This window comes from Balaenoptera physalus (genome assembly GCF_965194825.1).
Source record: "Balaenoptera physalus genome assembly, chromosome: 6".
Taxonomy (NCBI): domain Eukaryota; kingdom Metazoa; phylum Chordata; class Mammalia; order Artiodactyla; family Balaenopteridae; genus Balaenoptera; species Balaenoptera physalus.
Genome location: NC_138885.1, coordinates 138,635,807 through 138,659,418, shown reverse-complemented (window position 1 = coordinate 138,659,418; position 23,612 = coordinate 138,635,807). Strand labels below are relative to the sequence as shown.

General features: G+C 57.2%; 2 protein-coding genes across 9 annotated transcripts in view; one reads left to right on the top strand and one right to left on the bottom strand.

Moving 5' to 3' along the window:
- Positions 1-7,715: 7,715 nt before the first annotated feature.
- BOK (BCL2 family apoptosis regulator BOK) lies at positions 7,716-21,621 on the bottom strand. Of its 5 annotated transcripts, XM_082466526.1 has the most exons (6): positions 19,195-19,489; positions 18,403-18,654; positions 15,536-15,664; positions 10,230-10,291; positions 9,483-9,646; positions 7,716-8,500 (listed from the first exon to the last, which is right to left on the bottom strand). In XM_082466526.1, the coding sequence occupies exons 2-6, from the start codon at positions 18,623-18,625 to the stop codon at positions 8,410-8,412; spliced, it is 669 nt and encodes a 222-aa protein (XP_082322652.1). In that variant the 5' UTR covers positions 18,626-18,654; positions 19,195-19,489; the 3' UTR covers positions 7,716-8,409. The 5 variants fall into 5 exon arrangements, with proteins under 5 accessions (XP_082322652.1, XP_082322653.1, XP_082322651.1 ...); XM_082466527.1 differs by lacking the exon at positions 10,230-10,291 and having other exon boundaries at positions 19,195-19,483; XM_082466525.1 differs by lacking the exons at positions 7,716-8,500; positions 9,483-9,646; positions 10,230-10,291 and adding exons at positions 12,946-13,450; positions 14,726-14,803 and having other exon boundaries at positions 19,124-21,621.
- LOC309663105 (uncharacterized protein) overlaps positions 12,825-23,612 on the top strand; it is a gene marked incomplete at its 5' end in the record, with an annotated part of 27,985 nt that continues 17,197 nt past the window's right edge. For 2 of the 4 annotated variants that reach the window (XR_014265104.1, XR_014265105.1), the window contains one exon: positions 18,665-18,858. Coding sequence is in view for 1 of the 4 variants with exons in the window: in XM_082466529.1 (XP_082322655.1) it covers positions 12,825-12,947 (123 nt within the window). Of the gene's footprint in view, positions 12,948-17,737; positions 18,125-18,664; positions 18,859-23,612 lie in introns of those variants that run through there. The other 2 variants (XM_082466529.1, XR_014265103.1) reach the window with 2 other exon arrangements.

Here is a 23,612-nt window from a genome sequence, read left to right as displayed (position 1 = left end):
TGGCTGAGCATTTTGAATATTATCACTTGCGTAGACTACGTTTCTTTCATCTGCTGGTGACTATTTGTTTTCAGAGTCGTTTCCCTAAAAAATTAAAAAGAGGTGACTCTCCTTTCCTTCGTGCAATTTTGACAAGATCTGAAAGTATTTATAAATATACAGTAGTCAGTAACAAGGTGAAGACAAAGGTAGGACAAAAAGGATTGCAGTTAATTTTCCTTTATTTTTAAAGAGCTGAGAGTATAAGGACCTCATTTCCATATGGACGAAGGGTGTTCCCAAGGCAAGAGGATAGTAGTGAATTTATCATCATTCTGTAAATTTGATTTATTCTCGGCAATATAATATCACCTTCATTTGTTTGTTTACGATGGAAGTTTCCAGACATACACTGACCCCTGGACCTCACCCCGTTCCAGCTCCTGCCAGCGTGTGGCCACACCGGTGCTTCCGTCTGCTCTTGCCCCCTTTTTGTGGCTGGAGCGTCTTAAAGCGAATTCCACACACAGTGTCACTTCTCTGGAACACTTCAGCATGTGTGTAAAAGCAAAACAGCGCCTTTCTCCTTTCCGGAGCACAGCACGGTATCAGGAGCCTCACCAGGAACGTAGACACGGGGTGAAAGGAGGCCGCGCTCAAGAGCAGGGGTCAGTGTCTGCAGCCATACATCCCCTTGTCACACACCCTGGGGACAAAAGGCACCACCGCGGGGGTTGTCAGTACCTGGGAGCGCAGAGGAGGGACCGGGGCTGGTGCTGAACCCTCAGAGGAGTGTGGCCGGAGCGTGAGGAAGGCGGCCGGCCCCCTGCGTGCAGGGTGGACGTGGTGGCCGGGCTGGGCTCGCCGAGAGAGTCAGGTCAGCAGAGACTCAGGCACAGTTCGTCCCTCCAGCTGCGAACCTGGGAAACCGGACAAGTTACTTGCCTCCGAAAGTCAAGGACAGGAGAGGAGTGGATGGACACTCCCTTTCCAAAAGGGAGAAATAGGAAAGAAGAAGGCGTGACAGGTCCTGAGCAAGTCCAAAACCTTAAGGCTTAAGAGGAACGATCCTCTGTGGCTCCGTGTCTGTCCTCCGGGCCCCCCTGGGGTGGTCCTGCCCTCCCCCCACCCCGCCCCAGCTTTGCCGGGTGCAGCCATCACCACAGTTCTCAGGGGTTGGAGTCATGTGCCTGCGGCTCTCCCCAGGTTCTACCCACCCGGGGTCGCCCTAACGGGGGCTCTGCACCCCTTGCAGGGTGTGGGTCTCTGCCTGGGTCATGAACCTGAGGCTCCAGGTGGCTCCATCCTTCAAAACTGAGGGAAGGTAGCAAGGCCTCCAGGGCTTTTGCATTCTGCATGCTGGCAGAGATGGTACCTTGTGGAAGCCAAACACCGATTCCAGCCAAGTTTGCAGCTGTGCCCTCCGGGGGGGGCCGCCACGTCTGCTGTGGCACAGGAATGTGGGGAGCAGAGCCTTATCCTCTGGGCCTTGGATGGAAGGGTCACCCCCACAATCTCTGAAATGCCTTTGAAGACATTTTTCCATTGTGTGGACTTTAGGCTTCTGTTTAGGTGGCTGCCTGGTCTCCCATTGTGTGGGTAACTAGCTCGTGACTGATCGGTACTAACCTCCGTGTCAGGTCCTCCCACGCGTCCTGATCTGTCTCAACAAGCTTTCTTACTACTTTCAATATCAATAGACTGAGGATTTTCTACATTTTTAAGGTCGGCTTCCTTTTTGGTTAACAATTCTGTCCTTAAGTCTTCTTGCATTTTACTCTTAAGTATTCAAGAGGAACAAGGCCCCTCATGCTTCAACACTTTCACTTTGCTTGGAAATTTCCAGGCAAATAACCAATTTCATTGCTCACAAGTTCTACCGTCCACAAAACTAGGACACACAGTTCAGCCAAGCTCTTTGTCCCTTTTTAAGAAAGATTGCCTTTCCTCCAGTTTCCAATGACCTCCATTTCCATCTGAGATCTCAGCAGACTGGCCTTTACACCTGTGAAAATTAGTAAAGGGAAAGCTCTCGAAACTGGAGTGGGGAGGGAATTCCCTGGTGGTCCAGTGGTTAGGACTCTGAGGTCTCACTGCCAAGGGCCTGGGTTCAATCCCTGGTCGAGGAACTAAGATCCCACAAGCGATGCAGCACGGCCAAAAACAAAAAACAAAAAATAATGGAGTGGGGAGGGCACAAGAGGGAGCGCTCACCAGCTCCACTGGATGTCAGCACAGATCCCAACAGGAGGAGACCACCTGGCCTCTTAGGCCAGAAGCCCTTTACCACCATCAGGAGGAAGGAAGATTTTCTCCCTGCCTGGCAACAGCCCAGCCAATGAAAAGCCACCACACTTTAGACCCCCATTTTCCTCCAATGGACTTTTTTGCTTATAACAGCCCCTCCCACCTTACCTTCTCCTCTATAAAAGAGTTTCCTCTCCTTTGTCCTACTGGACTTGCCTGTGGACTTGTGCCACATTTACCTGTCCTGAAACACAAATCTTTGCTGCTCCATAATAAACCCATTTTGTTGGTAAAAACTGGCTGTTTTATTGTTTTAGATGAACACATCCCATATATCTACCAACATTTTGTTCAGGATTACTTAGGTATTCTCTAAGAACACTGAAGCTTTCTCCACAGCTCTCTTTTCTTCCTGGGTCACCAGAATTGCCCTGAACAGTCCATTCACAGCAGTGGAGGCTTTTTCTAACATTCATCTTAAAACTCTTCCAACCTCTAATTTCCAAAGCCACTTCCACATTTTTAGATACTTGTTACTTCTTGGTAACAACTTTCTGACTTAGTCGTTCAGGCTGCTATAACAAAAATAACCATCCACTGGGTGGCTTGTAAACAACCGAAATTTACTTGTCCCGGTTCTAGAGGCTGGAAGCCCAAGATCAGGTTGCTGGCTGATTAGGTGGCAAGGGCTACTTGCTTATGGACGGCCGTCTCCACTGTGACCTCACATGCAGAAAGGCTGAGCTAGCTCTCTGGAGTCTGCGTTATGCAGGCACTCGTTCCAATCATGAGGGTGGAGCCTGTATGACCTAGTCACCTCCCAAAGGCCCCACCTTCTCCTACCATCACTTTGGGGGTTAGGATTTCAACATACGAATTTGAGGGAAAACACATTCAGACCATAGCTCCAAGGGAACCTGGAGGATGGGACCAGAGCTGTCTCTGCTGCTGGAATGAGGCTGAGAGGAGCTGGGAGCATCAAGGAAGCCCCACTCTCTCCCTCCTGCATCCCAGGCTGCTGCCTGCTCACAGCTGGAAGTGGGCTAGGAGGGCAGCACCCAGAGCGGAGCAGGAAGGGTGGGGCTGAGAGCTGAGAGATGAAAAGCAAATAACTGACATGGTCACCTGGTCCTCCTCTTCCTCCCCCCGCCCCCCATGCCACTGATTGCTGGGAAGCTGGGAGGCGTCCCCAGTCTGGATCCTGGGTTCCTCTGGGCTCCTCGCGGTGTCCGAATTGTTCCTCTAACCCCTCTGTTTGCTGTAGTCTGGAGGTTGGATCACACTTCCTAAGGGCTGTCCGGGTCTTCCTGTGCGGCATCTGCCTGTCTCACGTGGCTGATGCTAAACTTAACAGGCTCAGACAGTGCAGCCTGCCCTCTTTATTTTCAGCGTCTATCAACCGGCCCGCCCGTGGGTGACCCCCGCCTGAACCAGCTCCCCCATCAGAGCTGCCGAAGGGCCGTCTTCTAAGCCTGTCCTGCATTCAGTGGCGGAATTCTCCGAAGATCTTCCATCCATCCAATTAGGCTCAGTTTGGTTCCTCTGAAATAAGTTCACACCAGAAAGCCAGCAGAAACGCTCCTCTCTTCCCCTTTGATCATCGGGTTTTAGAACAAGTGTGCCAGGGACAACGGTGCTGGCCGCCCAACCAGCCTTCTCACACCACACACCCCCCCCACCGCCCCTCCTGCTTCTGTTATGAACCCAGTACTTTTTGTATGTTCGATATGAGCTAGGCAAGTCCAGTCTTTTTCTTTGACAGATGGGAGGGGCCCACGTGATGTGATAGTTGGCTGGATGGAGCCCCTCAAGCCCCTGATGGCCTCTGTGCCCACTTCCTGCCTCAGAACCTCCTTCTCTCCAGTGGGGGTGGGACTGAGAGGCCCCGGGCAGAACTGGAAAATCCCTTTATAAATTATTTTCTCACTTATTTCCACTTTACTATTTGAGATCTCATTGCAGAGATCACAACCCTTCACTCTCAACTCCTTTAGCATGGGATACATGCATTTTTTAAGAAAGAAAAAAAATTGTGCATCCACACTTAGGTTTCCAATTCAAATTTTAAGATTATAAAATTTTTTACTTAAATTCTTTGATTTTACCTCTTTTAAGATGAAAATCCTGTTTATCATTATTTGCTTTCTCCTACAGGATACGTATGATTATTTGAGAATAATAATATTGTTATTAACAATGACTACTGATTGAAGTTTGAATTTTTTGCTGTTTTTACAGCTTTCTCATTGAAGATGTAAAGTTAAAATATAGTTGGAATAATTGATTCTCTGGGTGCTTATGTCACCAACTTGATAGAGAAACTCATTTGTTTAATTTTTAAAAATTGACTGTTTTCTTAAGTTAGCTTTGCTTATGCAAAACATCCTACATGACCCTATTGTCAAAAGTGTAAAACAAGGGACCTCCCTGGTGGCGCAGTGGTTAAGAATCCGCCTGCCGGGCTTCCCTGGTGGCGCAGTGGTTGAGAATCCGCCTGCCAATGCAGGGGACACGGGTTCGAGCCCTGGTCTGGAAAGATCCCACATGCTGCGGAGCAACTAGGCCCGTGAGCCACAACTACTGAGCCTGCGCGTCTGGAGCCTGTGCTCCACAACAGGAGAGGCCGCGATAGTGAGAGGCCTGCGCACCGCAATGAAGAGTGGCCCCCGCTTGCCACAACTAGAGAAAGCCCTCGCACAGAAACGAAGACCCAACACAGCCAAAAATAAATAATAAATAAATAATAAATAAGTTAAAAAAAAAAAAGAATCCGCCTGCCAATGCACGGGACACGGGTTCGAGCCCTGGTCCGGGAAGATCCCACATGCCATGGAGCAACTAAGCCCAGGCACCACAACTACTGAGCCTGCGCTCTAGAGCCCGTGAGCCACAACTACTGAGCCCACGTGCCACAACTACTGAAGCCCATGTGCCTAGAGCCCATGCTCCACAACAAGAGAAGCCACCGCAATGAGAAGCCTGCACACCACAACAAAGAGTAACCCCCACTCCTCACAACTAGAGAAAGCCCGCACACAGCAACAAAGACCCAACGCAGCCAAAAATAAATGAATAAACATAAATAAATAAATTTATTTTTTTTTTTAAAGTGTAAAACAAGATAAATTTTGCTCCACGTGGGTGTATAGCCCAGCTGCTGAGTGCCCCACCAGGCAGCCCTGCCATGGTTTTTCCAGCAGACACCCTGATGCTGGGCATCTGGGTTGTTTCCAGTCTTTTGCTGATCAAATAATGTCACAATGAATAACTTTATGTACATGGCGTTTTGGACTTTGGCCAGCGTAGCTCTGGGATAGATTTCCAGAAGTAGCCAGTCCGAGGGTAAATGCATCTATGACTTGTCCAAGTGTTGCCCCTCCCCCAAGGGACTGTGCCATTTTGCTTCCCAGCAGTGTTGTGTGAGGGGACTTGCCTCCACCAACAAGAGTCTGTTGTCAGATTTGGATCTGGGCCAACCTGATCGGTGAGAAATGAGATCCTGCACGCATTTCTTTTTTTTGGTTGCGCCACATCGCACGCGGGATCTTAGTTTCCCAACCAGGGGTTGAACCCGCGCCCCCTGCAGTGGAAGAAGCGTGGAGTGTTAACCACCGGACCACCAGGGAAGTCCCTGCATTTCTCTTTTTTTGTCTTTTTCTTCTCGACTTTCGAAGCTTTTAAGTTCTTTCGAATTATAAACATTAATCCTAGTATTCCTGATTTTCAGTGACCACCTTTCATGGAGGTGAAATGCACGGTTACAGCATGAACTTCACTATTCCACAGTGTCCACAGGTGTACAGTTGAGTGGTATTTAGTACATTCTCGGTGTCGTGCAACCATCAACTCTGTCTACTTCCAGGACACTTCTGTCACCCCAAGGAGAAACCCCGTACCCATTAAGCCACTCCCACTCTACCCCCCCCCCCCAGCCCCTGACGGCACTGCTCTGCTTCCTGTCTCAAGTTGCAGATACTTTTGAAAATGTTAAATGTTACATTTTTTTTTTCCCAGCAAGTATTTTGTCTTTTCTTGCTCCTGGATTTTAAATCATGTTGAGGAAGATTCTGCTCACTCCCCAGTTACAAAGAAATTCACCCATTGTTTCTAGAACTTGTTTCATTTTTCATGCTTGGCTCTTGGATCCATTTGGAATTTGTCTTGTGTCTAGTGTGACATACGCATTCGATTTGGTCTCTTTCTGAGCGTTAACTGGTTGTCACGTTTGCTCACAAGCCCAGCTCTTCCCACCTCATCATGGACTTGGTTCTCCAGGCACGCGGGTCTGTCTCTGGGGGTCCCGTGACCCTGCGCCTGCCTGCCTGCCTGCATTTAGCCTGGGGCCTGGTGGTCCAACAACAGACTCGGAGGCAGAGGCCTAGACCCTCCTCGTTTCTCTTCTTTGAAGGGTTTTCCCGGCTGTTTTTGCCCTTCCCCCCCACCCCCCCACTTCATATGAACTTTATAATTAGCTTGTTTAGATCCAGAGGGGGAAAAACATTCTGGTACTTTCATAAGGATTACGTTAAATTTACAAAGCTACTTATAGAGAACTGTCTTATGAGATCGTTTTCCTCTGGAACGTGGGATTTCTTCTGTCCTTCCAAGTCCAGGGTGTCTCTGAGGTACCTTCAAAGTTTGCCTCACATAGGGTTTCGCATTTCTCACTCCGTTTATACCCCGAAATGTCATCTTCTGTTGTTGTTGGAAATGGGGCGTCTCCTGTACTGCAGCCTCTAACCCAATGTCCACGCAGATGCCTGGTCTCTCTGAGTGACCGTAAATCTGCTGCTTCCCTGACTCAGCGTCTGTAACATCACTTTCCCAGGCTGGAAACGTACCAAGGGATCGATCCTAGTGACGGAAGCAGGGTGGCAAAGGGACCTTCCTCTCCTCCCGCCCCCTTCCTTCCCTCTCGCCATCTGCCAGACTTCTCACTGCGAGTGCCCCTGGGTCCCGTGCAGACAGAGCAGGCAGAGCTTGGAGAGGTGATGGGCTTGCAGGGGCGGCCGCCCCCCGGGAGGAAGCTGAGGAGAGGGGTCCTGTGGGGGGCCCTGGGGCCAGGAGGTGGGCGATGGGGGGAGGGGGGCAGCCCCCCTTGTGCACGGCAACCTCGCCTTTGGGCTCTTCCCCAGGAGGCTGGATGGGGAAGGGAAGACCCTAGCGGCCGTGTGGTCCACCCTGCGTCGTACAGAAAGGGAACCGGGGCTGAGAGAGGCCGCGTCCAGCACCGTGTGCCTGCTGCCAGGCCAGAGGCGGGGGGTGGGGGGCAGGGGGGAGGGGGACTGAGGAGCGTGGGAGCAGCTGCTGGTGCACGCACGGTGGCAGCACGTGCAGGCGTGTATGCGCGCGGGCCCGGCGTGGCACAGGGCAGCACAAGTCGGCCTGGTGAGGGAAGACGTGCGCCTGTGCTCCATCACGTCAGGCCGGCCTGCCATCTGTCGGGTCCCTGGCAGTCGCAGGAGGACGGGCACAAGGAGCAGACGGGGTCACCCTCCACGGCTGCGGAGCTTTATTGGGATCGGACAAGCACACCATCCTTCTCGGTCGTGGGCTCCCGCGTCCACAGGACCCTGCCACGCAGAGACCCACCCCCGGTGCACGGGGGACACGCCCTCCCTCTAGAAACGGGCTCAGCAGCCACCACACGAGCCTTAGGCCCCACGTGCGGAGCCAGTAACACTCCACAGCTCCTCCAGCTTCGGGAGTCGCCTCCAGGCCCGCGTCCAGGCCCCCTGCCCGGGAGCACCGCGGCCAGCTCACGTCCTGACGTGGGAAGCCCACACGGACGGGGCCCGGCGTCGAGTGAGAGCTTGGCGCTCCCGGCTCCCTTCCTTCAGGGCCTGGGACGTGACCCTGACTTTCTGGCTCTAGAAAGAAGGGGACCAGCGGGGGTTCCGGGAGAGGGGGAACGATGGGGAAGGGCCCCCCGTCGGCCCTGAAGCCCAGCTCCAGGGCCAGGAAGCCCCCCACTTCCCTGTCCAGAGGGCCTGGGTCTGTGGAGGAGGGGCTCAGGGCAGGGCTTCCAGCTTCGACACGGGGCTCCGAGGGTCTTCCCGGCTTGGGTGGGGCAGAGGGTGATGCTTTCGGGGGCCGAGGGCCTCCTGGGTACGGGGGCCGGGCTGCGGCCCCTGCCCAAGCCGGCAGCTCATCTCTCCGGCAGCAGCATGAAGAATGCAGCCTTCAGGAAGCGGCCGAAGCCGCAGAGCGCGGCCACGAGCCAGTGCGAGCGGAGGCCGGGGTCGGTGCTGACCACGCACTTGAGCACATCCGTCTGGGAGGGAAGAGGGGGCAGTCAGAGAGTGGAGCGGAGAGGGTGCGGCCCGTGCCCCGCCCGGTGTCAGCCAAGTCTCCTGAGGGAATGCTCGAGGCCGTTTGGGAAGGCTTGTGGTCCAGCTGGATGGAAGGCTCCAGCATGGGACCCGACCCAACAGGTGGATTCAGACGGTGAGAGGGGAGGGAGGGGAGCCTGCTGGGCCCCCAGCCATGGGACCAGCTCCCAGCTCGGCCACCTGCTGACATCCCAGCGTCCTTCCGCAGGTGCCGTGGAGCCTGGGGTGCCAGGGAAGGACAAATCCCTTAGAACAGGAGCAGGAACTGAGCTTTCCAGAAGCCCAGTGAACGGCCACTCCTTACTTCCTTATTTCTTTCTAGTTCTGCTGAGAAATGAAGTACTATCCCTACAGCTTGACCTTTGGCCGTGGTGTCAATCAGCGTCCTGGCTGCCCCGGTGCCCAGCCTCAGCCGGGCTCCAGGACAGGACGGCAGGATGGGACAGCGGGAGGCCCGGAGCCACGTGAATCATCCAGGAGGTGACGCCCTCCCCTCCCAGTGCCGCCTTCAGATGAGACCACAGCCCTGGTGGCCCCTCACCGCCCCCCCGTGGCTCCAATCCCAGCAGAGGGCTGAGTTCCGTCTCCCCGGCCAGTGTGCTTTGCACACCTTTGCCCACCACCCATTTTACAGAGGAGAAAACAGCTCTCCTACAGGTGGGGCTGCCCCGCAGCCCCTGAGGCCTGACCAGGTGATCGGGTGCATGGAGACTCTGACACCATCCCTGGGGGCGGGTGGCGGGTTTTAGCTCCGGAGTCGGGGGTGGTCAGACCCAGAGGGCCCGCACTGGAGCTGGGCTGCAGGAGCCGTTCTGGGCCGGGCAGCCCCGGCCTCGGCCCTCCTCCAGCCCCATCACCCCTGCCACTGCCGGCACTCAGGCATTCGACCACCGCCCCCTTCCTGGCACCGCCACATTCCCTCACCCATCCACCGCGTCTCCGCAGCCAGGTCGCCAGGGTCTTGCGCACGAACTCCCCGAGGCAGTCCACAAGGGCGTGGACCAGGGCGGGCTGGGCCTGTCGCACGCAATCCACGGCCAGCCCCGCAGCCACTGAGTACAGGGACACGACCTTGCCCCAGGTGATTCCTGCAGAGAGAGAGATGGGTGCTGGTCACCAAAGGCCACCAAGACCCGGCTCGAGGCCAGCCCGCAGGGTCACGTGGGGGGGCTGAGCCTTTCTGAGCCACACCCCTGCCATTCCGCTGGTGACTGGGGTCGACGCCCGGGGCAGCCTCAACCCACAGCTCCCACCAGCCGGGGAGCTCGGTCAGCTGGCTGCTGGGCAAGTCCCAGCCACCGTCTGCTGCAGGTCAGTCCTGCCACCATCACGGGTCGTTCTCAGGCGGGGATGTCTCGAGCCTGCGTTACACACCTGCACACCTTGCACCTGCACACCTGGGCCAGGGCCTGGCGATGCCCCTGCGCAGACCAGTATCTGCTGGAGGAAGTGATGGAGCAGAAAGGCAAAGAGGGGGCTGAGCAGGTCAAGGGGGCTCAGTGACTTGGCACTGGATGTGATAAACAGGAAGCAGCTTCCATCTGCACCTGCCCCCAGCGCAGCCCTGCGAGGACAGCAGGATGTTCTCCATGTAAAGAAGCTGAGGACCCGGGAGGAACGGCCTTCCCCAGACCACCAAGCTACTGGGGGCAGAACTGAGATGGAGCCCACCTGGGAGGAAAGACAGACGAATGACAATCTGGGGAACGGTACTTGCCAGTCGTATAAGGTTCCTTAATATAGAAAGAGATTTTATAAATCAATGAGAAAAAGAGAGAAACCTTTCAAAAGAAATACGAACACAGAATACAAACAGCTGATTCACAAAAGAAAAAGTATTAACAGTACACTAGACATATGAAAAATGCTCACCCTCACTGATAAACAAAGAAGTGTAAATTAAAACGAGATGTAAATTATAGTCTATCAGACTAAAAATTCCAAGTGGCAATGCGAGGATCCACGTTAAGTCTGCAGCCTGGTAACTGTGATGAGGAAGACAGCTGGAGGGCACCCGGCACCACCTGTGAAAGGACACAAACGTGGGTGCCCCGCCTCAGTCCTCGAAGGGAGCAGCACAGGCAGGGAGGAAGCGTGCCCCTCAACCCATGTTCACACCACCACTGGGACAGTCTGTCATAAGAGCACAAGCCAGTGCGAATAAATCCCTGTTCACAGTCGCCAAACGGTGGAAATGACAAAACATAAAGAAGCGGTGAATGGAAAAGCACAATGTGGTCCAGCCACACAATGGAATGATATTTGGCCTCAAAGGGGAAGGGAGCACTGACAGGGCCACAACCTGATGAACCTTGAAAACATCGCGCTCAGTGAAAGAAGCAGACTCGAAAGGCCACACATATCGTCTGAGTCCCTTCCTATGAAATGCGCAGGACTGTCAGATCCGTGGGGACAGAAAGCAGACCGTGGTCACCGGGGGCTGCAGGAGGGGGCCAGGCAGTGACGGCTTCACGGGAGTGGGTGTTCTTCGCACTGACAAAGAACCTGGAGAGGTGGTGGTTGCACGATATTGTGGATGCATTCAACGCCACTGAGTCGTACACTTTAAAACGGCTAATTGGGACTTCCCTGGCGGCCTAGTGGTTAGGACTCCGTGCTTCCACTGCAGGGGGCATGGGTTCAATCCTTGGTCGGGGAACTAAGATCCCACATGCCGCGTGGTGTAGCCAGTAAATAACTAACTAAATAAATAAAATGGTTAATTGTATGTCATGTGAACTTCACCTCAACGAAAAGAAAATTTTAAAACCCCGTAAATCAGGCCAGGCCACTCCCCAAACCCTCCTGTTACTGTCCCTTCCCATCTCCTTCAAAGTAAATCCAAGTCTGAAGTCCCACCTGAGCCGGCCGCTGGCCCCTCTGAGGCCCCCTTGTCCCGCCACCTGGCCTCATGCACGCTATTCCAGCCTCACCCCCAGGGCTCTGCTCGAGGTCCCCCCTCTAAGGGCCACTCAGGCCATGACGGCATCAGGTCCTGGTGACACTGCCGTCACACCACGCTCCCCATTTACCAGCTGCTCGTGGGTGCCAGCCCTGGCGGGCTCTGTGCTGCTCACAGCTGTGCCCTTGGCACCCCCAGGCTTGGCGTCCAGCAGGTACCCAACACCACCGGGGGCAGGTGAAGGGTCAGCGTGGCAGGGCGGGGATCAAGAGAGTGAACACGCGTTCTGTGGTGCTGTGTGGAGAGGTGAGCTCCACGTGACGGCCACGTTTTACCTGGAGAGGAAAGCCCTGGTCCGGAAGGTGCCGGCAGGGTGGTCTCTGGGAGGTGGGGCTCAGGTATGTCCTATTTTCTTTGAGGTCTTTGTGTTCTTTTTTATGGAGATATAATCTCACTAGCGTAAATTCATCCTTTTAAAGTGTGAGATCCAGTGTTTTTAGCATATTGACAATGTTGTACAACCATCACCACTATCGAATTCCAGACATTTTCACTCCAAATCACTGTCCCCGGGAGCAATCATGCCCGTCACCCCAGCCCTGGCAACCTCTCATCTACTTTGTCTCTATGGATTACCTGTTCTGGACATTTCACGTGAATGCAGTCACACAGTATGTCCCACTTTGTGTCTGACTCCGTTCACTTAGCAAAACGTTTTCAGGGTTCCTCCGTGCTGTCCTGGTGTCGGCACCTCATTCCTTTTTACGGCCGAATAATGTTCCATCGAGTGGATGGACCACCCATCAGGAAACAAACACGTGGGCTGCTGGCCCCTCCGGCTGTGGGGGTACACGGCTCTGAACACTCGTGTGCAAGCCCTTGTGTGAACACGTGGCTTCCTTTCTCAGGGGTCAAAACCGAGGAGCGGAACTGCTGGGTCAGGGGGTGACCCCGTCAGAGTTACCATTGGAGAAGCTGCCGGACCACTTCACGCCCTGACTCTTCACAGCCTCACCCGTGCTGGGTTCTCTGGCCTTTTGCCTTGAGTGCCCCAGTGGGCGCGAGGTGGCATCTTGTTGTGGTGTGATGTGCGTCTCCCTGGTGACTGATGAGGCTGAGCAACTTCTCGTGCACGTGCTGGCTGTTCACACACCTTCCCTGACGAGATGCCTATTCAGACCCTTTGCTCTTTTTAAAGTGAGGTGGTCTTTTTAGTACTGATTTCTGAGAGTTCTTTATCTCATGTATTCTCTGATCTTTCCATGGTGAAATATTTTGCTCTCGTAATGAGAAGAAAAAAATGAAAACACTTGCCAACTTTCAGTTTTTCCACTGAAGGGAACTGAGAAGCGCCTTCAGCCAAGATGCAGCCGGGAACAGCGCCCCCTGCCTCTGCCTTCGTGGGGGCTCAGCCACGTGGGGGGGCCACCTGGAACCCTGCCCTGCAGTCCTCGAGCCGTCCACGTCACCGGCCACAGCCAGAGCAGGTGAGGGGCCAGCCGGGAGGAGGAGGGGGAGGAAGGCCCAGCCCGGGGGGTCAGCGAGTGCAAGACCCAGCTGCTTGGGAGAGGCTGCGGGCAGAGACGGGCAGGGCCGGCAAGCATCTGATGGCTGGAGCTCGCCTGGTGGCAAGGGGGCCTGAGGACCGGGAAGGCTGGGATGAGCAAGGGCTGAAGGGAGACCTCGGGCGGGCGGGAAGCGGGAGGGTGCCTGGGGCGGCCATGGGCTGGTCAGGGGGATGGGCTGAGAGCCAATCGGCGGCAGAAGGGGTGGACCCGCAGCGCTATGCTCCGTGGAGCCTGCTTCTGCACCCCGTTCAGGTGGCTCTGAGGTCCACAGAGGTTAAGAAGCCACTTGCAGGTCACACAGCCCACGAGGGGGTGGGCGCCCCACAGCACCGGAGGGGCAGGTGGCGGTGTGGAGGCCGCCACGAGAAAAAGGTAGAGCCAGCTGGGTGGGGCGGGGATGCTTGATCGCAGAGAAGTACGTCCTGCTCCGTTTTCAAGCGAAAAATCACGGGATTTAAACTGAACTCCCCAAGTGGAAGAAGCGGCGGTGCCCTGTGCCCATTCACACGGCCACACCTTCCTCCCCGCCCTGCCCCAGACCCCGCCTCGTCCTTCCAGAACCCAGAGCCCTTCTGGGCACGTCTCCGGCCTGTCCCGCACCGAGCAAGCCGGGCAGGCAGGGGTGGGTGCTTCGTCCCGGCTGCCCGCCCCCTGTCCCTGCCCACACGCCAGCCGCCTCCCCCGGGGCCCAGCCGCCCCCGCCCCCTCAGTCCCAAACACCAGCCGGCCGGAGCCGCATTCTCAGAGATGACCCTTCCTGTTAAAGCCAGCCCTCGGCTCGGCTCGTAAGCCAGCCGCCCGCCCACCCGACAGCGGAGACAGACACCGGTGGCCACCCACGCGCCAGCGTCAGGCCGGACGGGAGCCCAGGGAGGGCCCAGGGCGGCTGTCAGCTTCCTTCCCCGGCCAGCCCAGGTCACCGCGAGGGCACCCAGGTCAGGACTGCCAGACGCTCCTGGGCAGCCCACGCCTCTCACCAGCCCCCTCCCTCCCAGGCACTCCCCCGTGAAGTCCTGGCCACCGTGGCCGCCGCTGGGAAGTCAGTGCCGACCCAGTGCCGCCCTGGAGGCTGGGTCCGGCAGCCGGTGGTCCCGTGTCCCTGCCACACTGGCCTGCCCACCAGGGGTTGGAGGAGCCTCCTCGAGAGGGGACAGTGCAGGGCAACACCCAGAGGGTGCGGTCAGCGGGCTGGGGGCCCTCTGATGGGATGCGGCAGCCCCAGCCCCTCCACCGGCCTCCTTTGTTCTGCCGGTGGGCGGAGGTCCCCCATGGGGCGGGGACTGCGGCTCCCGGCGCCCTCTGCCCCAAAGCCCTGCTGCTGTCCCAACCCTCCGATGGCTAAGCAAAGGCAAGGAGTGCTCCGAGGTCACACTGCTGGTCGGCGACAGACCCAAAGCCACCTCACAGAAGGGGCCTGTCCTCCCCAAAGCCCTTCCCACCCTCAATGCCACGTGGCCACTCACACCCCCACTCCACCAGGATGCAGCCTGGGAACACTCTGGCTCTGGGGCCCCCAAGCTCCCCCTCCCTGAGGGCTGGGACTGGCCATCCCGTCCATCACAGGGTCCCCAGGCCCAGGGCAGCGCCAGACCGTGCTGGGGAAACCTCGGTGGGGTCGGCTGATGGAGCAGGTGCTGCACTGGGGTGGGGGCTTTGGTCACCTGGATGGCCAGCAGCGCCTGGCACCTGCTACGTACCAGGACACAGGACCGGGGTGGACACGCAGAGCAGGGGCACCAGAACAGGGCACGAGGTCACGGGTGGGGAGACAAGATCTGTGGACCACAGGGAGCCCAGCAGCGTTCCCAGGACGGGGCGTGGGAACGAGAGGGGGTTTTGGGGGATGAGTCCTATAGTTTCCTGTGAGCCTGGAGGCAGGTGTGCAGACAGGAAGCAGCACGAGCTGAACTCAGGGCGAGGGCACAAGGAGGAGAAGCAGGAGATGTCACCTGCTCCCAGGGCCCAGATGGAGGCTCGGGAGATTCTCAGGTGACTGTGGGCCAGCCAGGTGGGACAGGTGTGTCAGCATTCTCCAAACGTGTCCCGGTGAGCCACTCCACCAGGGACTCCCACTCTAGTGCAGCCCTCCCACTATGGGGGCTGTTCTGCGACTTGCCTCTGACCAACAAACTCAGGCTCAGTGACACCGTGACTTCTAACGTCAAAAGAGCCTGGCGGTGCCCACCTGGGCTGCTTGGGACCTGGGGCCACGCTGTGAGAAGCCCAAGCCCCACAGGACACGTACAGGCCACACGCAGAACAGCCCCACCCCACTCCAGCCAACAGTCAGCACCAACTGGCAGCCTGCGACATGCACCCCAGCCAGGGCTTCCGGTCACTGCAGCCCCAGGACCACACAAGAGGCCCGTGCCAGCTGCCCAGCAGGCCCACTGTCCTTGGACCCAGGGAGGGTCCCCTGAGAGCCCACCCAGCACTGCAGCCCCGGCCCTGACCCACAGACCCTGGGCCATGCCAGCAGTGTGGGCCCCCTGGACACACAGGCCTACCTGCAGAAAAGATCTGGGCTGCCACAGCCAGGAAGGCGTCGGTCACCACGGTCTCGGACTGCAGGGAGATGTTCAGCTGGCGGGCCACGTTGCGGTAGACGCTGGGCCGGATCAGCTCCAGCTCGTCCGCTGCGCGGTCACACAGGCGGGTCAGAGGTGGTCACACGGGCCTGGGGCCAGCCCACTCCTCAGCCTGTGGCCACAGCTGGGGACCCTGATCCCAGCCCTACTCCTGACCCCCCGACCTGTCACATTCCCACCCACGAGACACCACCCCCAGAGCCCCCGGGGACAAGACCAGGGAGGTGCGGTGGGCTCCCCCAGACCTGCCTCTGGGGCCTGTCCCCTCTGCCGAGCCAGCCACGCCCCCCCTCCCCCCAGGGCAGAGCCGGCTGGGCCAGTGGGGCGGGAATCCCAGCCGTGCCTGATGAGTGACTCACAGCCCACAGCGAGATGCACGGGCGGGCGGGCGGGCAGTAGTCTGACAGGCAAGCAACCAGAGCCCAGCATGGGCGTGGACCGTGCCAGCGACCCCGCGCAGGTGGGGAGCCCGGCTGCCGTCTCAGAGGGCCGTCCTCGCTCAGGCCCCAGCACCATTCAGTGAACCAGGAAAAGGAGCCACTACCCGGGGCCACCAGCACCACACAGGGTCAGACCTGGGCTCCCGGGGCCAAGCGGGGGTATCTGGATGGGGCGGCCGCACTTGGCAGTGGGAGGCCCTCTCAAGGGCGCTGTCTGCACGTGTGCCCGCTGCAGCGGCCCTGGCAGTGACGTGCCCGCCGCAGCGCCCTGGCAGTGATGTGCTGGGAATCCCACACAGCCCTCGGACTGGGCGTCCCCCAACCCAGCCGCCTCTCCGCCAAAGCAAACAGGAAAACACTTCCGACTGGAGGTCCAGGCGATAAGGGCTCCGAGTCAGCCATGGGGCAGATGCACTCCATCTAATTAATTAAGATCTGGAACCAGAGCAGGACTTAGGGGAGGCTGGCAGGCGATGGGGAAGGGAGCGTGGAAACTCCCAGGGCTGGCCTGGCTGTTCCCACGTACAGACCCCGGGGTCTACCGGGGACTGACCCCAGCTCGACCCGGGCCTCTTCCTGTTTGCTGCTGCCCCAGGAGCTGGGCGTCTGTGCTCAGGAGGAGCTGAAGGTACGCTGGGGGCAGGGAGACAGCTCCAGGCCATGACGGGTGGGGAAGGGGCTGTCACGCTGAGCAGCTGCAAGGGCGGATGCTTTGGGGGTCCAAGCCATCTCCCTCCAGGGTCCCCTTAGCCATCTCGCAGGAACTGAACCCCAGGGACTGGCCGTGGTGAGGCCGGATGCTGGAGAAGGGCCTGAAGGCCTGGCCCCTGAGAGGGCCAGCACAGGGCACTTAGCTGGATCTGCTCCTCCAGCCCAGGCCGGAAGCATCCCAGGCTCTCCGGGTCTGAGGTCTGATGAGCAGAGCCCAAAGCAGGGCTTTTCAGAAAGTTCAAACAGTAGGGACCCCGGGCCCAAGGTAGAGGCAGCCCCGAGCCCCTGCTCGCAGGCAAGGAGATGGAGCTGGGGGCGGGCAGGGTCGCAGAGGAGGCCGGGACAGAGGCAGGACCTTCTCCTGGCCACTCCAGGGGCTCTTGGGAGGTCAAGACACCATATTCACCAGGACCCTCTGGAACGCTCCCCCAGTGTTGTCCCCACAGCCCAACTGGAAGAAATGGCTTGGGCGCCGACCTCAGGGGAGTCCAGGCACTCTGGGCCTTTGGCTGATCCCCCAAACCCCGCTTGCTCCCCTCCCCTGAGACCCAGGCGGGACACCGCCCCCCTGGCAGCCCTCTGCAATGGCCCCTCGGCATCTGTGTGTCTCCCCCCGACCCCAACACTCCTGTGCAGGCCAGGTCTACGCAACCCTGCCCCCAGGGTCCACACAAAACGGGGGCAAGCAGACACGCGAGCCAGCCTGAGAAGGGGAGGGCATCCCCTTTCACGGGGTGCCCCCGCCGACCAGGGCTCCTGGGCCAGCCTCTCCACACTCTGCCTGGAGAGCCACCTGGTCAGGGCTCCATCTGCGCTGCCACACCTCCCCGTGTGCACACGCGGGGTGGAACTGTCACACTGGATGGGGCAGGGCTGGGCAACCTCAGTCCCCGTGGAGAGGTGGGCTGACTGAGTCAGCTGGGCCGGTCCCTCCCTCTCTGGGGTCCTTGGAGAAGGTGGAGACAGTTACCGGGCTGTGTGTGACCCCAGAGTCAAGTACCTCCAGGTGTCCACTCAACAAGCCGTCCAGGTGAGATCTTGGGCTACCCAGCCTCACGGTGGCTCAGCTCTCCTGGGGCGCTAAATTTCACAGGGAGCCCTAAGAGGCCTCCAAATCAAGAGAAAAGAGCAACCCAGGAAGGATTTGAGCCAGTAACTGCAAGGACCTATTTTCCAAAACAAACATCAGGACACGTGGTCCGACAAAGGATTTTTGTGCCCAGCTGAGTACAAGGGTCACTCTGGAAGTTTAGCCACCAAAACATCATTCTTCCCGGAGCTGTCTATTCTTTATTGCCAGAGTGTCTGAAATCCGGGCTGAGCAGGCAAATGCGGGGAGGTCTTTGGCGGTGCACAGGCGAGCCTGAGGGGGGAACTGCAAGAGTAGGGGTGCTGGAGGGATCATCGGTCTGGGTGCGCCCGCCTTGTGCGCCGGGTTACTCAGGGCACCCCGGACCAGCCCCCTCCGTGCCCCAGAGGAGAGACCGAGGCCCAGCAGGGGCGGGTGCCGGCGCGGTCACCGGCGGGCGGGCCCGTGCAAGGACAGCTGTACCCCGAGGCGCAGCGGGGCCGCCCCGCCGGCCGGCTTTGGAGGGGAAGCCTGGGATCCCCCCGCCCGCCGAGGCCCGCACTCACCCAGGCGCAGCAGCACCGCGCACACTTCGGCCAGGCGGCCGCCGGGGGCGGGCGTGGCGCGCTCCGGCGCGCTCCAGGCGAGGCCGGCGCGCAGCAGCCGCGCGTGCACGAACTCCCGGCCGAGCGCCTTGGCCTGGGCCACCAGCTCCTTGTCGGTGGGCGAGCGGTCAAAGGCGTCCATGATCTCGGCGGCGAAGGCCGAGGAGCGCCGCAGCACCTCCATGGCGGGGACGCGGGCGGGGGGCGCCGCACCTGCGGGCAGAGCGTGCTCAGACGGGCCCGCCCCGCCGCCCCGGCCTGGCTGGCGGAGGGGAAGGTCGGCCGCGCGAGGAGGGCGGGCAGCGGGGCGCGGGGAAGGGGCGCGGCGTGCGCCTAGATCGCGTGCGTGCGCCGGGCCGGAGCGCACAGGGAGGCCGGGCCGGCGCGGCTCCGGGGAAGGGCTTCGGCCAGCTACGGGTAAGCGTTCCTGTTTGTGCCCCAAATCTTTAAAAGCGCGGTGTCACCTTCTTTTAGATGCCGAACTCAATCACAAGGATCCCCACGGGTGTCGGGGATAGGAAGGACCTCGGGGAAATGGCGATTGGCTCTGGGGCCGCCGTGCCCGCGCTCGAAGACGAGTGCGCGGGCGGCGGAGGCGTGGGCGGGGGGCATGGCCCGACCTGCTCCCAACCGGCGGCAGCCGGGACCCCGGCCCGGCCCAGCGTCCGGGGCCACCACCCACCTCCGCGCCTCGCCGTCCTCGGTGTTTGTCCCCGGCCTCGCCGTTCCCATGGCGCGGCCCGCCCTGCTCACCTCTCCCGCCGCATGTCTCGGGCGCGGGGGCTGGGGAGGAGTGCTGGCCTCAGTATCTGCTGGCCGCCGTCTCCGCAGATCTGGATCCTTCCATTCAAACTGGCGAGGACGCGCGCCGCGCCCCGGCGCCCGCCCTGTCCACGCCCGAGCCGGGCTGGAGCGCTGAGGGCGCGGGGTCTCGGGCCCTCCGGGGGCTCCGGCGTCGTCGTCGGGGGCGAGGGGAGTGCGGGCAGCACAGCGCAACTTTCCGCCGGCGAGAGGCGAGGCTTGGGGCTTTGCCTTCTAAGGGAAAGGCAACCCCGGGGCGGAGCCACGGCCAGAGCTTCCCCACCGCCTCCCCGCTTAAGGAGGACCGAGCAAGTTCCCGGTATGCGCTCAAGGAGGGCTACGGGGCAGGAGCTGTCCCCCACTGTCCCAGTTATTAGAACCTAGCTCTGGCACCAGCCTCCTGGATTCACAGCCGGCTTCATTATCGTATTGATTCCTAGAGGTTCTTTATATATGCTGGATGCTGTGTCCCTGATCTTACACATGGCTTGGTATTATAGATGGATAGTTGGATTTGCATTGTATGGAAGGTATTGCAAATATCTTCTGCCATTCTGTGGTTTGCTATTGCTTACATTGAACAGGAGTTTTCTCAGTGAAGTCCAATTTATCAATCTTTTCTCATGTTTGTGCTTTTTTATTAGGATATTCTCCCGTGTTTTCTTCTGGAAGCTTAATTGTTTTAGCATTCACATTTAGATCTATGATGGATCACAAATTAATTCTTATGAATATTGTGGTAGGGGGTCAGAGCTCATTTTTTCCATATGGATATCCAGTAGACCATCATCGGTTATTGAAAGGGCCATCATCTTTCCACTGAATTGGAGAAGAGTCCCCATTATAAACCAAGTGTCTGTGTATGTGAGGATCTGTTCTGGACTCTTTTCTATCCCACTGGTCTATTTCTCTATCCTTTTTTTTGTTTTTTGGCATGTGGGATCTTAGTTCTGTGACCAGGGATCGAACCCATGCCCTCTGCCTAGGAAGCACAGAGTCTTAACCGCTGGACCACTAGGGAAGTCCCTATTTCACTATCCTTGAATCAGCATCTCTATCCTTGAAACAACAGGATGAACCCACTTGCCTTAATTCACGTATATACAACACTTCACCCAATAGCTGTTGAATACATGTTCTTTCCATGTGCACATAGGATGTTAAACAAAATAGACCATATCCTGGGCCATGAAGTCTCAACAAATTTCAAAGGATTGAAATTATACAAGTGTGTCCTCTCTGAATTAAACTAAAACTCAAAAACAGGAAAACTATCAGAAAGCCTCCAAGTACTTGGAAATTAAATATCACACTTCTAAATAATCAGTGGGTCAAATAGTAAATCACAAGGGAAGTCGTAAAATATTTTGAAGTGAACTGCAGTGAAAACGTGACATATCAAATGCCGTGGGATATAGGTAAAGCAGTGCTTCAAGGAAAATTTATAGCTTTAGAAGAGAGGTTAAAATGAATGCTCTAAGCTCCAATTCAAGAAGCTAGAAAAAGAACAACAAATTAAATCTAAAGGTGAGAGGAAATAAAAATAAAAGCAGAAATTAATGAAACAAAGCAAAAAGCAGGGAAACTCAACCAAGCCAAAAGAGATTAATAGAATGGATAATCCCCTGGAAATAATGGGTAAAAAGAAAACACAAATTCCAATGTCAGGAATGAAAAAGAGGACATCACCACAGATACTACAACCATTAAAAAGCTAATAAGAGTATATTATGAACAACTTTATGACAGTAATTTGAAATTTAAATGAAACAATTTACCCAAACTGACGCTAGAAGCAATAGAAAATCTGGATAGCCCTATAACAATTAAATAAATTTAATTCATAATTTAAAATCTTCCCACAAAGAAAATTCTAGGTTCAGATGGTTTCATTGAGGAATTCCTCTAAACAGTTGAAGAAATATCACTGACCTTACACAAACCTGCACAGAGAATAGAAAATGAGGGAACATCTCCCATCTCATTTTGTGAGGCCAACATAACATTGATACTGACATCCATCAGGAAGCTGTCGAACCTCTGTCTGCCTTGGCTTCCCCGTCTGTAGAATAGAGAAAATAATAATACCTACATTTTGTGGACCAAATTAGTTAATCCATGTATAAAAGTGCTTGTCATATAGTAGTTGCTCAGTAATTGTTAGCTGTTTTTTCAGAAAAGCTTTAAAATGTGAGTGCTCATTTTAATGCACTCTTTAACTCACAGTCTGGAGCAGGACAGAGTCTGCCTCTGGCATTTCTGAAGAGCACTAAGGTTTGGGATTCCGTGTATTTTATAGATGGAAATATGGAAGCTTGGAATGGGAAAGGGATTGCTGAAGGAGTCAGCGCAGGACTGCGCATAGGCAGATTGGGACACCCCCCCACCCCCGCCCCGGGCCCATGGAATGTATCTCTGGCAGAGGAAGAACCTATGCCACCCCCATCCCCCCCGCCCCGCAGTGGCCTCAGGCAGTTTCCCACCCTGCCCACCGCCTCAGTTTCCTCCTATACAAAAATAGGATCACGTTTTCTACTTCCTGTCTCCTGGGCAGCATGGACGGGTGTGGAAAGACTCACTCGCCCTGACACAGGAGTGACAGATGCATCTGTTTAGCGTGGTTCCTTCAGTACAGGAGCTGCCGTGCCTGGATCCAGCCATGCCTGAACCAGTGGACCTCTCCCTGGACTTTTTAGACCAGCTCAAAGCCGTGTCTCAGGATATTCACGACAGGATACTGAGGACCATGAGGAACTGGAAACGGCCCAAGTGTTTATCAGAAGGGGAGGTTAAGCCCATCTGGAGTATCCAGACCACAGACCCTGAGCCAGAACTTAGAAAGCCCAGGTCAGGGTAGAATCAGTTGAGACCTTCCTGTCGCTTGAGGACTGGAGGAGGCTGACCTGATCGGCCCAGTCCCAGCCCCCAATCCCCCAAGTGTGCGTAGACTTTCCTACGGTTGCCATTGGTGCTGAGTTTCCACCTCTGCAGATTTCCTGCTCTCCGCTCTTGTCTTTTGTCCAATCCCTCTGTCTGCCCTGCACTTGACCCAGTGGGTCCCTGGTTGCCGAGAAGCCTTCTGAGTGCCGACACCGGCCCAAACTGGCTTGAGCACAGGGAGCTTTGTTGATTTATGTGACTAAATTGTCCTGGGAGACACGTACTGGTTTCAAGCATGGCTGGATCCAGGGGTCTCTCTTTCTATCTGTGAGTCTGTCTGTGCTCCTTCGTGACAGCTCTGCTCTCAGGCAGGCTGTCCCTGAGTGATGGCAGAAGACGCCACAGCTCCCTGTCTACACCGCACGAGTTCAGTCTTTCCCAGTGGGAAAAAAAGCCAGTCTTCCCAGGGAGCTCCTGGGGATGACCTGGGGCCAGCAGCTTCTGTCCCGTGCCCATCTCTGAACCAGCTGTGGCTGGAGATGGGAAGGTGCCAGTCTTTCGGGCCCGGTCACATCTGTGGCTCTGTGCAGGGTGCAGGGGCCTATCGGTGCCTCCGAACCACCTGGAGGAGGGTCCTGGCTTTCCGGAGAAACCTGCTCAAGTCCGCTGTGCGGGCCACAGTCTGGGGAGCAGAGCGCTCCGTAACCCAGTGACACCAGTGTAAGAAAGTGAGCGGCAACGTCCACCGCGACGGGGACAGGGGTCCTGCCTGGTCTGCACATGGCCACGCAGAGGGACAGGCACAGGAGAGTGTTGTCCCCTCCCCCGAAGCAAGTGCCCAGGCCCCCGGCATACCCTGTCCACAGCCTCCTCCAGCGCCCGTGCGGGCCTCTTCCCGAGCCTGGCCCTGGAGGGGACTGAGTGGCCGGAGTGGACGGGTGTGGACGCGCAGGGCTCACGTGCGGGCTCTGGCGTGCAGGGCCAGCTGTGGGCCCAGCAAGGGTCTTGGCAGGAGGCTGGCCTCCCGGTGGGTCTGGGCCTTGCACCTGTTGGGTGCTGGCCTGCGTCGTTTATTGAGTGGCTCCTGGGCTCCTCCTGTGTCCAAGGATCCCCGGGCCGGCGGGGCCGGCCTCACCACAGCCTCTTCGCTCTCCTCTCACAACGTATCCCGAGAGCCACTTCTGCCTCCTGCTGCTAGTGCCCCAGGCCAGGCCACTGCCGCCCACCCCCTCTCCGGTCTGCCCTGTGCATGGGGACAGTGTCCTTTCAAACCAACCAGATTCGTCAGCGCAAGGCCAAGGCCTCTCCCCTCTCTGCCCGCTCGGGGGGCTCCAGCTGAACAAACACACTTGTGCCGCAGGACCTTTGCGCGGGCTGTTCCTTCCTTCCTAGATTGTTACAGCTCTGCTCACGTGTCACTTCCTCAGAGAGGCCCCCTCCTGTGCCTGCCTCTCCCTTTGCCCTGGCTAAAATCTTCCCACCCCCCTGTG